Source organism: Leptosomus discolor, chromosome 24 (assembly GCF_034619465.1).
Source record: "Leptosomus discolor isolate bLepDis1 chromosome 24, bLepDis1.hap2, whole genome shotgun sequence".
Classification (NCBI taxonomy): Eukaryota; Metazoa; Chordata; class Aves; order Leptosomiformes; family Leptosomidae; genus Leptosomus; species Leptosomus discolor.
This window is the reverse complement of record NC_141414.1, coordinates 6,772,358-6,789,428: the sequence shown is the minus strand read 5'-3', so window position 1 is coordinate 6,789,428 and position 17,071 is coordinate 6,772,358. Positions and strand designations below refer to the sequence as shown.

Below are 17,071 nucleotides of genomic sequence, written 5' to 3'. Positions count from 1 at the left end.
CGCCGCCGCTGCCGGTTAATCATTCCTGTTCGTGGAACAAGTTCATGCCAGGACAGCCAGTCCCGACTGCTGCAGTAAAAACACCCCGGGGAGACGCGGCGGGGGGGAGGGAGACCCCCCCATTGCCCCTGCGGGGTCACCCTCTGGGGATCCATCCCACCCACGGTGTTGCTCACATCCCCCCCTCCGATGTCTGCGGGGACAGCCCCATCCCCACTGACAGCCCCGTGCATCCTTTCCCACACACGTCCCGAGTTGGTCAGTGCTCTGCCAGGACCACAGTGCCACGCAGAGCCCCCCAGGAAAACTAATTAAGCCGGCCTTGCCAATTAGTGCGAGTGAGCGGCTTGGGACTTTCTAATTTGTTTAAATTTCACAGGGCTGTTTTCCAGAGGAGTCTCTGGGAGCTGCTCTCAGCCCAGCAACCCGAGGAACAGCTGCCAGGCCAGCTTTCGCAGGCAGGAGGTGACCTTTCCGGCTCCTCCGTCTGGAGCTGACCCCGTGCGGGACCCAGACGCGCCGCGGGGCATCGGTTACGCCTGGCGAGAGCTGCCGCCACCTGCAGCCTGAGGACGGGCAACTCGTTACACCGAGGACAGCTCGGGGGTAAGCAGCAAAAAGCCATCACAACGTGGCGGGGAAGACAAACAGCTCAGCCCAGCGCATCGCATCGGCATCGATCCCAAAGGCACCCTGAGCCACGGCGTCCCCCCCAGCTTCGGGGTCTTCCCAGGGGAGTAGAGCGGAGCAGCCCCAGCCCTCTGCGCACACGTACCCCGACACCTTCACAAGCAGCTAATTTCAGACCCCGTTGCCTTTTATTTTTAGACGAGGACATCCGATTGTGTCCTGCAATGCCTTTTTATGCTGCCCGATACACTGACTGTTTCTGCACGGCTGTTTACACCCGACGGGGCCAGCGCTGCCCAAATACTGCGGGCGAAGGCGCCGTTTGCTGGGGTGAATGCTGAGCATCCCTGCCCTAAAGGGGAAAAACCTCCCCCTATTCTCCGCACCCCCGTTCCCGCAGGGTCCTGGTGACTTGTCCCCAAAAGCAAATGGCACCGGGGACAGACGGGGGTGGATTTACCCTGCGCCGCCTCCTCTTGCTCTTGCTAAGCGGAAAACTTCAGTGCTGCATCCTGAGAGAGCACACAGCGCAGCCAGCCGGAGCTGCGGGAAGATGCTCGGAGCCTGGGGATTGGCTTTGGGTTCCCTGATTTTGGAGGATGCAAGCTCAGGCCGGCGCCAGAGGAAAACCACGAAATAGCTGGAGGGGTTTGCTACAGCCCCATAAACATCAGCTCTTGGGGGGTCCAAGCCCCCGGGGAAGGCGAGGTCCCATCCCTGCGAGTCCAGGCTGGGATTTTTGCTCCCAGATCGAGGGGTTTAACCTGTTTCCCAGCCTCGGGGGGAACACAAAGCCGCAGAGCAACAGCCTGGGTTTAGCACGGGCAGCAAACTCCTGCAACCCTTTCCCTCGTCCATCCATCCCTCTCCCAGCCCTTTCCCCGCACCCAGCACCCTTTCTCCCTCCCCGAGCCCCAACCCAGCGAAAAGCCGATGCCAGCGAAGCGTTTGAGCCCAGCCCGACCGCGAGCCATGGCAGGGAGGAGGAGATTATTTGCCGGGCAAAAAGCCACCACTGCCACCACCTACACAATGCCACCCGCTCCCAGGGGGATTAGGTGACCATTCAGGAGCTGCTTTGCCTTAATCTCTAAGCAAACAAACGAATCCCTAGGATATTTTTTATTATTCTTAAGCAGAACTCAAGGGCTGTATCACACCCAGGGGCAGACGGCTCATCCATTCCCCCAGCCACGGCACTGCAAAACCCCCCCCGCGGCCAAGATGCCCGGCAGATCCTCAGGGTCGAAAAACCTGGGGAATTTTTGCTTTTCCTCCCTAAAAAAAGCTTTTGGGGTTCTTCCACCTAAAAAAATAAACCCACCCCAAACCTCTCCCAGCCTCACCAGCACAGGCATCCCAGCTGCGCCCGTGCAGCGGGGAAGGGGCTGCGGGGACGGCAGCTGGGCGGATGGCCGCAGCTGGACAGACGGCCGCCGGCCACAGCTGGGCTCGGCTTGTTTTGGAAGTCACGGGTGTTTCAGCGCCGGCGTTTCGCAACCGTACGAGTGTCACAACAACAACAACAGCGACGACGGCAGTTTTACTTTGCAAACAGGGCCCGCGGCCGCCCAGCACCCCCGGCTCTTTCCTGCTCGCGGCAAGCTCCGCTCGCTTGCTGCAACAGCTTCACCCGGGCGAGCGCTACTTCCAAACCCGAGAACGGAAAATGACTTGAAGCACCATCAAAACTGAGGAGTCAACATTTCCCCCCCCCCGCTCCCACCAAGAGGCGCTCAGAGCTGCCCCATCCCCTGCAGGGCTGCGCTGGATGCTCAGATCACTGCAAGATCCCACCGGGACGCTGCGTGCCCCAGCACGCGAGCGGGGAGAAGCGGTTCGAAACCGTCTTCTCCCTCTGCCACGCGAGAAACGCCCGGGTGGCGGCAAGAAATATCTCCTTTCTGCAGTTCTAATGTTTTCGGATGGCTGCTCTCAGGGCTGGCAGCCCTGGGGGCAGCTCAGCCTCTGGCACTGCCAAAGCTTTCCAGGCTTTGGCAGCAGCCTGGAGCGGCAAAGCCACAGCTGTTGTCTTTTTTTTTCCCCCCCCAAACAAAACTTTATAGTAATAATAATAAAAGAAATCACAAAGTAAAGGCCTCAGGGAGCCAGGCAGCTGCCTCCCCGCGCTTCCCGGCTATCGGGTGATCTGGAAGGAAAGGACGCGGCGCCCTTATCGGCGCACACACATTCCCTGCCCGCTTGGCAGCGGAACTGTCCAGAGGTTTGTGGCGTAAACATATTTTGCTCGAGCGGGTGGCCGGGGTTGAGCTAAGGATAGCTGGCTCGGTAGGAACCACTGAACCCCCTTCAAAAAACATCCCATTTTTACAGCAACCCCCTATCTGTGCCCACAGGGAAAGGGCTGATCCTGGAGCGAGCAACCAGCCAAGCTTTGTGGCGATAAATACAGGACCAAAAGCAAACCCCCCCGCCCCCCCCCGCCGATCTGCTCTCCCAGTGTTTACCAGCTCTTTGCAAGCAGATTGACTCTCCCTCATTTTTTTCACACACAAAACCGCCGGGAAAGCAGAGTGAACCGGCTCGGGGCCCGCCGGGACCGTCCGGCGGTGCCACAACCGCCCTCCCCGCCGGCGCTGCCCGCCACGGCCACCTCCAACCGGCTAGGACCCCCGGGGCTATCGCTGCCTCCATCGCCGTGCCGGGATATGGTGGCATTTACACAGCTGCTTAGCAGGAAAATCCCTCTCCCTGCTCCGCATAAGCCCTTGCATTTAAAAATAATTGGGTGCAGGCTTGCTAACAAGGTTGGTAGATGGGGAGGGGTGGTTAATTGCAAGCTCCTGGTGATGTGTGGGTATCCCTGCAAGCTGGCTCAGACCCTTCTTCTCCCCCAAATTTGGCTCGGCCTGAGGTTTTTTATTGAAATCAGTGCAAAATTGCTGCTTCTTGCAGGGGAGGAGGGAAGAAAAAAGGAGCACAATGCTGTTTCTGGACACTTTGAGATTGGGGAGGGGGAGGAACGGGTCAGAGCCGTGGGGTTCACCCCATCACAGGGGCTGCCGTGGGAGCAGGGCCGAGGTGGAGGGGGATGGGGTGCAGCGGGGGTGATGGCCCCCCCGGTCCTCACCTCTCAGCAGGGGACGGCCGTGGCCCCACCAGCACCCCACCGGTGAGGGCGGCAGGGCCGCTTGCTTCCTCCCTGGTGACAAACACCCCTTGCGAGCAAGGTTTGAGACGCGGTGGTCGGGGCGTGAGATGTCACCGTGTCGTGACCCCCGAGAGGCAGGAGGGGACGGGCCCCCTGCTCCCGACAGGGGGTTTCCACACGACTTGTGGAGCATCACCCGGGGGTGACGGCGACCCTGGCCGGGGTGGGGAGCGGCGCTGGGAGCAAAGTCCCATCACACCACGTTCCTGGCATGGGGCACAGCCGTGTCACCCACAGATCCCAGCCTGTCCCCGCATGCCGGCGTGGGAGCCGTGCCACATCCTCAGCTGGGCCAGCGCCATCGCCACGCACCCTGTTTGTGCCAACGTGTCACGCACCGCCGTCGGCTGACTCGGGAGGAGGGAGGTGGGTTGTTTTTTTTTTTTTACTGTTGTTGTTTTTTTGAACAAAGCCAAAATATTTGCATCCCCGCGGGGACGGCTCTGGGTCGCCGAGCCCTGGACGCCACACTGGGGTCCCAGCGGGAGAGGGAACACCCGGCTCGGTGGGGAGGGTCCCCACCGTCAGCCGGCGCCGGCGGCTCCATCCCCCAGTCCCTGCTGTTTATACATAGACATGTTTGTGCACAGCGCCCGGCCCCTTCCTTGCTCCCAAACAACTGGATAAAAGTCAAAAAGTCACAAAAGTTTTCCATTACCCGAGGGAGGGAGCCGTGACCGCACGAGGGGCCAGGCAGCCCTGCAGCCAGGGACCCCAAATAGGGAGCTTGGCCCCAGAAAAACAAGAGGTCGGGTTTGATATAGTGAATAAAGGCGATGGTTTGCTCCCGGCAGCGCACAGCACCAGCCAGCCCCGTGGTAAATCCAGCATCGGTAACGCCTGCCGCCATCAGGGCTTGTGGGGCGTCTCGGTGAGCACCGTGATGCCCGCTCTCACCGGCACCGTGCTCCCAGGGAACGGGGCACATGGCCTGTGCAACACGTCCATCCGCCTGCTCCAGACCCCATTTTTTGGGCATCAACCAACCCTGGTTTCTCCGCAGTTTCCCCCTGCACCCGGAGGGGCTCGCTGCCTGCACCGGCCCAAGCCGCAGCTCCGGGGAAAAAAGCTGCGATTCCTGTCGAGCCGGCGGGGAAAGCCCCGGCGCAGGGATGCGGGGACTTTGCCTGCGGTTTCCGTGGGTGGGAGCGGCTCCGGCAAACAGGAGGCTGAGTCAGCGGGCTGAGGATGGCTGCGATGCCGCCCCGGCATGTCGGAGTGCACGGCTGCTTCCCGGCAGAGCTCTGCCACCGCCATGCGAAGGGACTCCCTGGAGACGCTGCTGGGGCCAAGCTGGGCTGTTCGCAGCACTGGAGCGAAACCAAAGCAAGGCCCAAAGCTGCTGGGGACCGTGTGCGTGTCCCCGAGGTGCTCAGGGACCCGCTGGCGCAGCGTGGGTCCCGTAACCCGGAGATGAGCAGGTCCCCGTGCTCCTGAGCACCCATCAGCGCCGACTCGCTGCTCCCCAGGGTGCGAGCGGTGCGAGCCCAGCATCCCACCGGCTGCAAAGATGCTGAATTTGGGCAGCGCATCAACCCTGTCCCCAGCGCAGGGGACTGAGCAGGGCGTCCCCTTTAGGGCAAAAAAATTCCAGATTTCTCATCACCGACCACCCTCTCGCCCTCCCCCAAACAGACCAGCCCCCAGTGCCCCCATGGTGGCTGTTTTGGGGTGAGCTGCACCCCGCAGGGCTCAGCCCAGCTGGGATGGGGGAAGGCAGCGCGTGTTTTGGGAGCTGGATGGGTGCCCAGGGCGGGAGGCAGCAGCCGCGCAGCTAATCCCTGGCCCTCGCACGGCTGCGCCGGCGCCGGCACATTCTGTCCCCGCCAGCGCCGGGATGGCCGCGAGCTTCGCGTGTCACCCTCCCCTCGGCACGGCCGTGCTGGTGGCCCCCGGCTGCTGACCCTCCGCCGGAGGACAACAGCCTCAAGCGAAGGCCACGGCCACCGTGCTGGGACCAAGCATCCTCCGGCGACAGGGAGAGCTGGGGGAAAGGAGCAGCCCCCCAACATGCTGCGGTGCAGTGAGGGAGGGGTCCCAGCCCCCGAGGCAGAGGAGTCCCACGTGTTTTGGGGGCTGAAGGGCAAAAAGGAAAACAGAGGAGCACAGCAGAGCAGGATGGGGGGGCGGGGGGGCGGTGTTTCCATGCCCCTCGCGAGAAGCAGATTTTGCCGGGTGGTCTGGGAAGCATTTTCCAACGCGCGGGGCCAAGAGCTATAAATACTCGCGGCGCTGTCCTTGCGTAACGCGCCTCCTCTCCAGCATCAGGGCCTCGTGCTGCGGCCGGCATCGCCGCACATGGCACGGAGCCGTCCCGGCTCAGCAGACCCCAGGGAGCCCCCGAGTGCCCCAAACTCCCCCCCCCCCCCCGCCCCAAACAGGAGAACAGGCCGAGCTGTTCAATAAGGACTTTGGAGCTGGGGAAGGTAAACAGCAGAAGGTTGGAGGGAGCACCGGCGGCACTGCCAGCGGTTGTGAAAGCGCTGCCCGGGGGGGGGGGGGGGGGTCTGTGCCTCGCTCCGGCTCTGAATACCCAGACAAGGTATTTTTAGCCCCTCTGGGATTCAGAGGCGCAGCCCTTTGCTGGCAAGAGACCCAGACCAGCCGTGCCCCCCCCCCCCCCGCCCCGCCTCGCTGCGCTACTGTCCAGCTTTACAAGAAAAAACCGGAGGCATTTGCAAGAATCCCTGCTGGAAAGATCCCTCCCACGTGGGGACCGGGAGTGGTGCCCACTGGCATTGGGTTCCCCAGCCCGGCATGGCCTGTCCCCGTGGCTGTCACCGTCACGGCGTGACGTCCTTTCCCAGAATGGCGCAGCAGGACGGACCGGGAGCTCGGCGGCTTTCCTCCCCCTCCGGCCCTGGGAATAAGCATCCCCTTGTGCAGCCGGGGCAGATGATCAGGGTCTGACCAGCCCCCGGCCATCTCTGCCGCTCGGTGTTTGCCGGCACAGAATGGCTCCCTTGTGCCGCGCTGCGGCGTGGCAGAGGTTGGCTGGGGCGGGGGCCGATCACAGGGTTTCCTTCGGAGGCATCTTTAACCAGGGGGTTGCACCGCTGCAGTTTGTGCCCTCTTTGATGTCACCAAAAAGCTCCAGCGCAGCCGAAGCGCGAGGCCACGCAGCACCGGCCACCGCTACGGCGAGCGGCAGATCTGGGCGTGCATCTCCCCCAACGAGGGTGCAACCAAATTCACCGCGAGGCCGGTTAATCCTCTTCCGAGGAAGATTACTCAGTGGGGCCGGGGATGCCAAATAAAAATCAGATTTGAATAAAGGTTGCACGAGCACCAGGCTCTGGCAGGCAAACAGGGAGGGGGACGAGTTATCTCGCTGGGCTATGGCCGAGTGCCGGGGCCACCACAGGAGCACGTGCTCCGATGCAGCCGCGGTGCTGAGCCGCTCGGCAAACAACAAGGAAAAATTAAAAAAGGGGTGGGGGGAAGTCACATTCCAGCGGCAATACTTTTAAACAGCACAGTCTGTGGAAGACATAACTAAAGCCCTGACTCAAGCCCTCCTTCGCACGCACCAAGATTTGCTGCGCTCAGCACAGAGGTGGCGCAGAGAAATGCCGTTAAAACCCCAATCCCAACCCAAGGAAGCAGGTGAAGGAACCTCCCTGCAGCCATTCCCAGCCGGCACAGTGTGGGGCTGATCCCAGCCCTCCTCAGCCACAGCTGAGCCACCCCAGGGGGGTCCCAGCTCCCAGTTGGACCTGCTGGGTTCCTGCCAGGCTCTCAGGATGGAGGAGAGCGTGTCTGCCTTCCGACAGCCCGGACACAAATAGGAAGGGAGTGTGGAAAAATACAACGGGGTCGCTCGCAGCCCTGCTAAGCCGGTGATGGGAAAAGGGCCAAACCCGCACGGTGGTGGAGGAGCCGGAGGCATGGCGCAGAGCACCGCTCTCGGCACTCCCTGGGGGAGCCCGACATGCCGGCAGGGCTGGGGAGGGGGGTCTGAGCATGAGGCACCAATCCTGCTGGGAAGCAGCGCTGGCCGAGTGACCCAGTTAATCCCAGTGCAGAGTGGGACTGGGCGCAGGGTGGAGCTGGGTGCCCGCGGGGTGACGAAGCGAGGGCAGGGAGGGAGCGCTCCCACTCCTCCCTGCCGACAGCCACATGAGCTGCACGGCTCCGGGCAACGGGAAGCAGAAAGAGAGCAACAGAAAAATATCCAGGCAACATCTAGATTTGAAGAATTTATTTCAAACAAAAATTCCCCAACAAAAAGTCGTACAAAAACAATAGAGACACAAGGGTGGTCATTACCAAAGTGTTCACAGATACAAAAAAAAAAAAAATAATCATCTGAGCAATCCCCAGCGAGCAGAGCGCGGCCCCAGCGCGGAGGCTAAGGCACGCTTGGCTTTGGTGGTGGGTGGGGAAGCAAGAAGCCCCACGGGCAGGATTGTCTCAGTGAGGGAATGCAAAGGTCCTCAGCACCCAAACTCTGCTCAGGTCACGCTGGAGCGAGCGGGGTCAGCCCCTGGCACCCACGCTCTTGCAGTCCTGGCTCCAACACCCGGCTCAGCGGTTCCCCACACCCGGGAGCACAAATTGCTGTTGTGCCCTCACCACACCAGGGCCACCAACCCCTCTACAGGCTCAGCACCAAGCCCATCCTGAGCAGGACTCTCGGCCTGGAAGGACTAATTTCAACTCCACATCTCGCATCAGCATTTGTGGCTGCCACCAGCCTCGGACCAGGCTTCCTTCTCATCTCCTTGGCCACCAGGGAGATGCCAGGGCCACAGCTCCAACACCCCCGTGGTGGTACCGCACTTTGGGGGTTGGTTTTCAGCCCCACCATGGGGGAGGCATCAGCACATTGTGCAGGTTTAGGGCTGACACACAGGAAGAAGCTTTCCTGGTTTCGGTAAGCAGCACCAAAACGCTGCCACAGATCATAAATTCATCCCCCAGGTCCTCTGCCCTGGCAACAGCCCACGGAAGCCTTTACTGTTTTGGTGGACTAGCTCAAACCATTCACCCTGCAGGTATCACCAGGCTCATGGCAAAGATTATCGGCAGCAGGCAATGTCTCTGCTTCATCTGGCCAGAAAAAGGCCTTTTACTTTCTTAGGGAACTGCGATCCTGGTGAGCTACTGCGGGAGAAGGGCTGCACCTGCATCACCACGGGACTCAAACCCCAGCAAGATTAAAATATCCTCTAGACATCCCAAGAAATAACTCCAAGCTCCTGTTTTCCACGACAGGAGTTGCCAGAGCACGGCCACCGCAGGCAAGGGGAGAGCAAACATCCCCCCTTCGAACCCTAAAATCCCGGGGCAGTTGTTAACCTTCCGCGTCCTGCCCAACCACACACGGAGCTGCTCCACACCACGAGGTCTCACGTACTCTCCTACCATGCACGAGTCCACACCACCACGCTCGGTGTCGGTCCGTGGGACAGTCACGACAAGAGTCGTGGAGGGCAGTGAGCGAAGCCGGGGTCTCGGCGCTGCAGGAGCTCCGGTCTCACGGCCGCCGCGTCCCCGTTTCCAGACTGAAGTGCTGCGAGGGTGCAAGCTTCCACCCCGAGGGACGGCCACGCTATCAACCACATCCGATGAGCTTCTCTCAACAGGTCATGCAGCGCGGACGGATGCTGTCTGAAGGAGGGTTTGGATCAATCTGCGAAGCCAAGTTGAGAGTCAGAAACCTCGGCACTGGGCACACCCCAACCATCTCCACCAGCCCTCCCAGCCCAGGGGGATTTGTTACCTCCGAATACAGCGGAGGTGGTCGGAAGCGGAACTCCTGGATGTAGGCGAAGAAGGGACCTTCCAGGATGCCGCCCAGTTCGCTGCGGCACGGCGGAGCCAGGCTTTGCTCGGCCTCCGGGCTGGACACGACCGCTGAATATTCAGGGGGAGCTGAAGAGAGAAGAGAACCATCAGGGAACAGGAAACACTCTCCATTAATGGGAGACACGCAGGTAAAAGGGCTTCAAATCCATTGTTTCCCAAACCCTCCCAGCTCCCTGGGGAAGAAATCCAGGAGATGCAGCACCACAAGCAAAAAATTAAGTACAAAAAAAAGTCCTGGAGCAAGAGATAAGGTTGGGACCTTGCTCTGACCCTCGCTATCCAGAGCAGGTTGACCAGGGGGTTTTGCAATACCCAGATCCTGAGGAGAGGGAGATGCTCACCCTCCGGCTGCTCCGGGATGGAGCTCAGCCAGTCCAGGTTGACGCTGTACTGGCTGCTGACGCTGGACGTGCGGCTCCCGAACGGATGCAGCGGGATGGTTCCGATGACGAGCGGCAGTTCGAGGAGCAGCTTGGACGTTCCAGGAATATCCACGCAAACCTTCAGAGAGAGGAGACAGCAGGGAAGCTGAGCTGTTGGTGTGTTCCCAGTCTGGAGGGGCAGACATCTCCCCAGAGCACCGGCTCGAGCTGGCCAGGAGGGAATTCTTGCAGCAGGATGCAAAGGGAGATGCAAATGCTCCTGCACGAGTGGCAACGGGGCAGCGGGGAGAGCAACCACAGCCGCACAGGGGGAACCCAAACCTGACCCAAATCACCAGCCCCAAAATCTCTGCGCCAGCCCAAAGCGGGCGCAATGAGCGCCGTGAGAAGGGGAACGCTCAGCACCGAGCTGAGCCGCCCGCGGTGCTCCCCACGAGGTCCCTCACCTTCAGGGAGTATTCGACCTGGATGATGCGGCACTGGAGGATGGACGGACCCACCGGCGGGATCTTCAGCGCCCGCCCGTGCCACACTTCCCGCTTCCCCGCTGCAATGGAGTCACCGACGATGCTGGTCACCACCGACTTCTTCTGCTTCTTGGTGCCCCGCGCGATGAAGGTCTGCGTCTGGATGATGGCCGCCTTGGGCACCACCGCTCGGCTGGTGCAGTTGTCGATCTCAGCAAAGATAGGGATGACCTCACCTACCAAAACAGACGCCCATGTTGGAGGAGGGGAGATGGAGCCCGGTGGTCCTGCCTCACGAAATTCCTGCATAGGGTCACCGAGGGTTGGCCATGCTACCCGGCACTGCCGGTACAAGGTTTCACCTAGCAGGCGCCCGTCCCGAGGGGTCTGCCCACATCAGGTGCGCACACGAAAGCTCTCCGACTGATTTCGTGCCAGAAGATGAGAGCCCTGCTGACAATGACCCCAAATCGCCTCCCGCCGGGGTCTACCCCAGAGCCCACAGAGGTCCAAGGGCACCAGCACGTCGTCTCACCTGGGGTATAGCCTTTTCGGTCGATCTTGGCAGTCACAGACACCTGGCCACGATTGCAGTACCAGGCACGAGCAAGTTTCTCCTTAGCACCTGCCTGGGGAGCCTGGAGAAAGGGAAATATTTAAACTATTTAGTAAGAAAGTACGAAACTCAAAGCAAGCACCTCCCTGGCACCGAGAACCTGCCAGGGAGCATCAGCAACTTCTCAGGTATCTGATGCAAGATGCTGTCGCAATGCACTGAAGTTTCCAAAAAACTAAGACACAGATGACCTCTGCCCAGCCCAGGTAATGCCAGAGGGCACAAGTTACACGGGGGGGGGGGGGGGGGGAATACTCCTTCTGGAAATCAGGCCTGAGTTGTAATGCCAGAGGGGAGGCAGAAACCTTCCCCATGGGCTTCCTCAGGGAAGTTTTGGATGCCACTGCCCCGAGGCAGAGCAGGGGGAGCTCACCAGCAGCGCAGGCGTGTTGATGTCGATGGGTTCAATCACGGTGAACTCCTTCTTCGCTTTCTTCACTGTCGACCAGGGTCTGTGCAGTTTGGCTTTCACCCAGTAGCGCACGCTGCCGTGCTTTCCCTCGAAGGAGGTAGCCAGGGTCCTGTGTATAAGGAAGTTCAGAAGGGCTTTGCTGAAGGAATCTCATTTTTGAGGTGCCCCATCCCCCCTCCCAGGACCTGTGTCATGGACCAAGCGGTTTCTCTTCCCCCTTTGCATTAAGGCAACAAAAAAACCGTCAACTTACTCGGGGAGCTGGAAGGTGAAGGGGAACTCGTGCCTTCCTGCCTGCAGGACAGTGACCTCACCATTGTCTGTGGGCAAAACAGATTTAAGACGATTATCTCCCTCCTGCAGAACTTCCTCCCTGGGCAAATCGGTGGCGGAGACGTACAGTACACAGCGAAAGAGCAGCACGACGGCACAGGAATATTTCTGCCATGGTTAAACTGCAGCAGCAGCAGTCACACAGCTGTGACACGAGAGCCGGGCACCGTCTGCTTTCTACATGTCTCCGGGCACGGACGACCCAGGGGCACCTCCTCGGAGAGCCAGGCAGCTTCCCCGGGTGGGCTCTGCTTCACCCTGCAGCCACCCTGCACTGCGGCTCAGCAGCAAGAGCCCGGAGATGCCCGGCCAAGCCAGAAGCAGCTTGGGGAGGGTGGCCAGCCAAGCCCCCCTGTGCCCCCCCAGGGTTTGAACCCCCATCCTGCCTGCATTGCACAGAGCAACCGAGGTTGGAGGGGACCTCTGGGGATCACCTAGTCCACCCCCCGTGCTCAAAGCAAGCTCCTGAACCTCCACAGGAGTTTTACAACGCTGCTTCCCTGCCAGGGAGCACCCACAGCAAAGGGGGAGCCTTGGAGGGGTGCCAGTCCCTAACCGGGGTGCCTTGTACAGCACCAGTGTCCAGCTGCGCACCCCAGGATCCTGGGGTGCACTCAGCACTCAAGGCATCTGCAGCAGACCTATGCACCCAGTCCCCAAAGTGCCCGGACCCTAAGGCACTCCACGCACCCACATTTCAGCCCGCTGGGGCGTCGTGCGCCCAGCAGCTGGGGTGCCCCTGGCACCCACATTTCAGCCCGCTGGGGCGTTGTGCGCCCAGCAGCTGGGGTGCCCCTGGCACCCACATTTCAGCCCGCTGGGGCGTCGTGCGCCCAGCAGCCCGGGTGCCCCTGGCACCCACATTTCAGCTCGCTGGGGCGTCGTGCGCCCAGCAGCCGGGGTGCCCCTGGCACCCACATTTCAGCCCGCTGGGGCGTTGTGCGCCCAGCAGCCGGGGTGCCCCTGGCACCCACATTTCAGCCCGCTGGGGCGTCGTGCACCCAGCAGCCGGGGTGTCCCTGGCACCCACATTTCAGCCCACTAGGGTGTCATGCGCCCAACAGCCAGGGTGCCCCTGGCACCCACATTTCAGCCCGCTGGGGCATCGTGCACCCAGCAGCCCGGGTGCCCCTGGCACCCACATTTCAGCCCACTAGGGTGTCATGCGCCCAGCAGCCGGGGTGTCCCTGGCACCCACATTTCAGCCCACTAGGGTGTCATGCGCCCAGCAGCTGGGGTGTCCCTGGCTGCCCTTTACACGCGTTATTTCAGCCCCGGGGGGTCTCCGGTGCACCCACGCCCCCGCTCACGGCGCCCCCGGGCGCACCCCGGGGGTGCGGGCCCGGGGGAAGGGGGTGCCGTACCTGGGGGTGCCAGCAGCGTGTCTCGGTGGCTGAGAAACTCCACCTGGTCGCTGTAGCTCTGCGTGTAGGCGGTGCTGGAGCCGGCGCTGCGGGACTCGGTCCAGTGAACGCGGGCAGCGCCCATCGCCCGCAGCCTCAGGGCTCCGACCCGCGCCGCCGCCGCCAGCTCCAGCACCACACGGCCCGACACCGCCTGCCCGGGGCTGAAGGCTACCGGGCCGTCCCGCTCCGTTCCCTCCAGCACGATGGAGAAGCGTTTAAGGCGATCGAAGATCATGGCGAAAGGCCCCGGCCCGCGCGGCACCACCACCCGCTCTCGCCGCCGCCCGGCGCGTTTTAAGCACCCGGCGCGCCCGGGGGCGGCCCCGGCGGGGCGGGACGGGACGGGGCGGCCCCGCCGGGCCCTGCAAAACAAGGCAGCGAGCATGTGCGGGCCGCCCTCCCCCCGCAACGCCCCCCCCCCCCCCCCCGGCTTTTCCCGGCTCCGGGAGGAGGAGGGGGGGGCGGCTGTGGGTCCCGTCCCGGCGTGGGGTGTCGTCCCGTCCCCCCCGCCCCCCCCCCCAAGCTCCTCCGGCTGCCCCACGAGCAAGACATCCCGAGGGGCGGCTGGAGGGCGGCAGCCCACGGGAATGTGGCCGGGAGCAGGGTGGGGGAAGGGGCTGAGCACTGCCAGCCCTGCCGTGGATAACCGCCTGTCTGATGCTGTGGTGCTCAGTGTCCATCAAAGACCCCCTCCATCCCACCCCATGCCATCCCACCCCATCCTATTTACATCCCATGCCATCCCACCCCATGCCATCCCACCCCATCCTATTTACATCCCATGCCATCCCACCCCATGCCATCCCACCCCATCCTATTTACATCCCGTGCCATCCCACCCCATGCCATCCCACCCCATCCTATTTACATCCCATGCCATCCCACCCCATCCCATCTACATCCTATCTACATCCCATTCCACCCTACCCCACCCCATCCCATCCCATCTACATCCTGGACTCGGCACCGGCCAGAATCGGCGTTCCCGGGGTCACAGCCAGCGGCTGTGCCGGGGGGGTTTCCCACTCGGAGCAGCAGCCCCTTTCGTTCCAGTTCCCGCAGGCGGGAGGCCGAGGGCGGCACACGGATGGATCCACATCCTTCCTTTCCCAAGAGCCGTTCCCAGGGGTTCGGAACAGGCTGCAACTGGATCTGGGCTCCTTGCGCAGCGTGGCTGGGCCAACTGGCGACGAAGGGAAAACCGGTCTGGGACACGGCTTCACTTATTTCTAAGAAATGAAGAACTGGCTCCCGTTCAGCTTGTGCAATTGCAGAGTGAGCAATACATCTTCCCTGCGCTTTTTAACCAGGCGAGCACTGGTTTTCTACCAGCTCGTACTGGGGTTTGTGTGGTGCCGCTCCAAAACCCAGCGACAAATTACACCTGCATGGGCAAGCGCGGCGTGGGGACTCGCTCTGTCGGCAGCATCTGCTGCTGCTGGCGCTCAGCCGAGGTAAAAGCACAAAAACTGTGAACTGGCGATTCTCAGGGTGGACATCACCATTAGCAGCACCCCCGAGATGCTGTAAAAGGGAGGAGAAAGGGGTCTGTGCCCTGCCAAAAGGGTTAACGCAGCTTTAGAAACTTCCACTTTAATCATGATTGTCACATTTGCAGAGCACCAGAGCTCTCCACCCCGGGCACGGGACGGGGATAAGAGAAAACAGGCATTAAAAATGTTACTCAGCGTTTGGCCACCGAAGTTTTGAGGATTTTTCAAGCTGCTCCCAACCGTGCTGGGCAGGACCTGCTGTGCTGAATGGGGTTGATCTCAGCCCCTGAAAATGAGCTGGGCTGAAGCCTTGCAAAGCTCCAGCCGTCTCCAAAGGCTAACTGGAATTGTTTGTCTCCCTCCCCAAGGGAAGGGAACTGTGTTTTATTTCATGTGCACGACCATTTGCTGCCACAAGCAAACATGAATCATAGCAAACACTGTAAAGGGAGAGGGAAAGAAGGAAGGGAGGCCACGTCACAGCATGAGTTCACGGGTGATGCCAGCTCTGGGAAGGCGCCTGCTGTCCCCCCTCTGCGATGCACGGTGACATTAGAGGTGGTGGGGCTCTCCAGAGGGGCTGGAGGCTCGGGCTAAGGCAGCTCCATCCCGCACTTGGCGTCTCCCTCCTCCCGCCTGTCGGCACACACCCCTCAGCCCGTGACTCAGCCTTCGCCCACGGGATGAGAAGCTCCGCAAACCTCCCTCCCGTGTCAGCTGCACGAGATGTCCACAGCCACCCCTCGTTGCCTCCACGTGAGGTGGGAAGCCCCTCTCTGACCTCTTCGGGACCCCAGCGCCGGGAGAGGGTCTATCCTGGTGGGACCACGGCCAAGGGCTTGCTCCAGGGTGCCCAAACCCAACGAAAAGCCAGGCCAGGCTGGGTGCAGGCAAGATCTCCAACTCTTCAGCCCCACCTAGAGTCTGGCCAGGCTGAAGCCGGTCCTAACAGGAGCTGACACCCTGCCCGGCTCAGAAGGGGCTTCTCCTCCCCTGACCTGCTGCTCAGGGACCTGGGGGCTTCTCCCCACGGACCCTGAAGCCACCCATGGGTCCCTGGAAAGCCAGAGAGAGGGGAACGCAGCAGGCCAAAAGGCGCATCAGCAGCTCTACCCTGACCCAGCATGGGGACAAGGCGGGACGACGCGGAGCCTTGCACAAGCGCGCGCGCTCCCGGCTTGAGGAACGAGCTCCGTCCCTGCCAGACCTGCGAGCGTTGCGTGTGTACGAGGACTGAGGTGCTGATCGAGGGCCACCCCACAACGGAACGAGAGCCCCGACGTGCTCCTAGCCCGTGTGCCGTAACTCTCCTGGATGTTTCCATGAACATAAAACAGCTTCCAGATGTTTGCCTCTCACCGGGGCAGGACTGACACCCCTGGGAAGTGCTGAGGGACCCTCGGAAAGGAGGGATCTGCACAAAAAGCATTTATGTTTCCTAGGGCTCTCTCACATCACCTCATGCAGAAGAGTCCAGGGCCTCCCTTGCCTTGCCTTTGCCCATTAATCCCCCATATTCTCCTCTTTTCCTGCTCCCTAAGATGATTACACAATACACATTTAAAGGCACTGCCACCAGTCTGAACATCCTTCTTCCACCCTTTTTCTTGTCTCACAGAGCAGCACCCGGGTGCCAGCACTCACCACCCTGCCAGGAAACTGCAGATAAACTCACGGGCTCAGGGGAGAGCAGAAGGGAGGGCTCTTATCTCTGCCTAGCTTCCCTCCTCTGCACTGCCTTGTTACCATGACAAAACCTGCATTTTTTAAACAACCACGCAGACACGGTTGATCTCACCGAGGAGCAGCAAGAAGGGAGCAGTCACAGTCACAGGGACCTTCAGAGGATGGCACGTTTTCAGCAGCTTCTCGCCAGCTGACATCGGGAAGGTCTTCACGCTGCCGTTGGGGACAGCGGGCCAGAACAGGACCCAGCGGGATCCGAAGGAAGCGATTTTGGCTGCGGAACAGCACTTCGCCGCAGCCCACGGCCTTCGCTCCCTTAAAACGCTCCTGTGATCACGCGCCCGTGTCCCTCTCACAAAGCCGAAGAGGAATCCGCGTACGGAGAGACAATAAAATCCCAGCCCACAAGTTCTGGCGAGGCTCTCTGCTCCCCAAGGAGCCCAGTTCAGCTCTCCTCGTGCGGGAGGCGAGGGCCAGAAACCATCAGCTGCAAGCTACGGGAGTGCAGGGTGCTGGCGAGGCCGAGCAGCTCGTGCAACTCCTCCAGCCCCTGGCCAGGCGCCCTTCTCCAGATGGCTCCAGGAGCTTCTATCATACACAGTCCCTGCAGCAAAATCCAAACACGCTCGCAGCAGCTCGTGGCTTCCCTACAGACCTTCGCT

The 17,071-nt window shown here is 61.4% G+C and overlaps 1 protein-coding gene across 2 annotated transcripts; it reads right to left on the bottom strand.

Moving 5' to 3' along the window:
* Positions 1-7,988: 7,988 nt before the first annotated feature.
* Positions 7,989-13,502, bottom strand: ARRDC2 (arrestin domain containing 2). Of its 2 annotated transcripts, none has more exons than XM_086477298.1 (8): positions 13,189-13,502; positions 11,745-11,811; positions 11,453-11,600; positions 10,999-11,101; positions 10,443-10,699; positions 9,955-10,114; positions 9,528-9,679; positions 7,989-9,437 (listed from the first exon to the last, which is right to left on the bottom strand). In XM_086477298.1, the coding sequence occupies exons 1-8, from the start codon at positions 13,463-13,465 to the stop codon at positions 9,384-9,386; spliced, it is 1,218 nt and encodes a 405-aa protein (XP_086333424.1). In that variant the 5' UTR covers positions 13,466-13,502; the 3' UTR covers positions 7,989-9,383. The 2 variants fall into 2 exon arrangements, with proteins under 2 accessions (XP_086333424.1, XP_086333425.1); XM_086477299.1 differs by having other exon boundaries at positions 11,745-11,841; positions 13,219-13,502.
* Between the last annotated feature and the right edge of the window lie 3,569 nt (positions 13,503-17,071).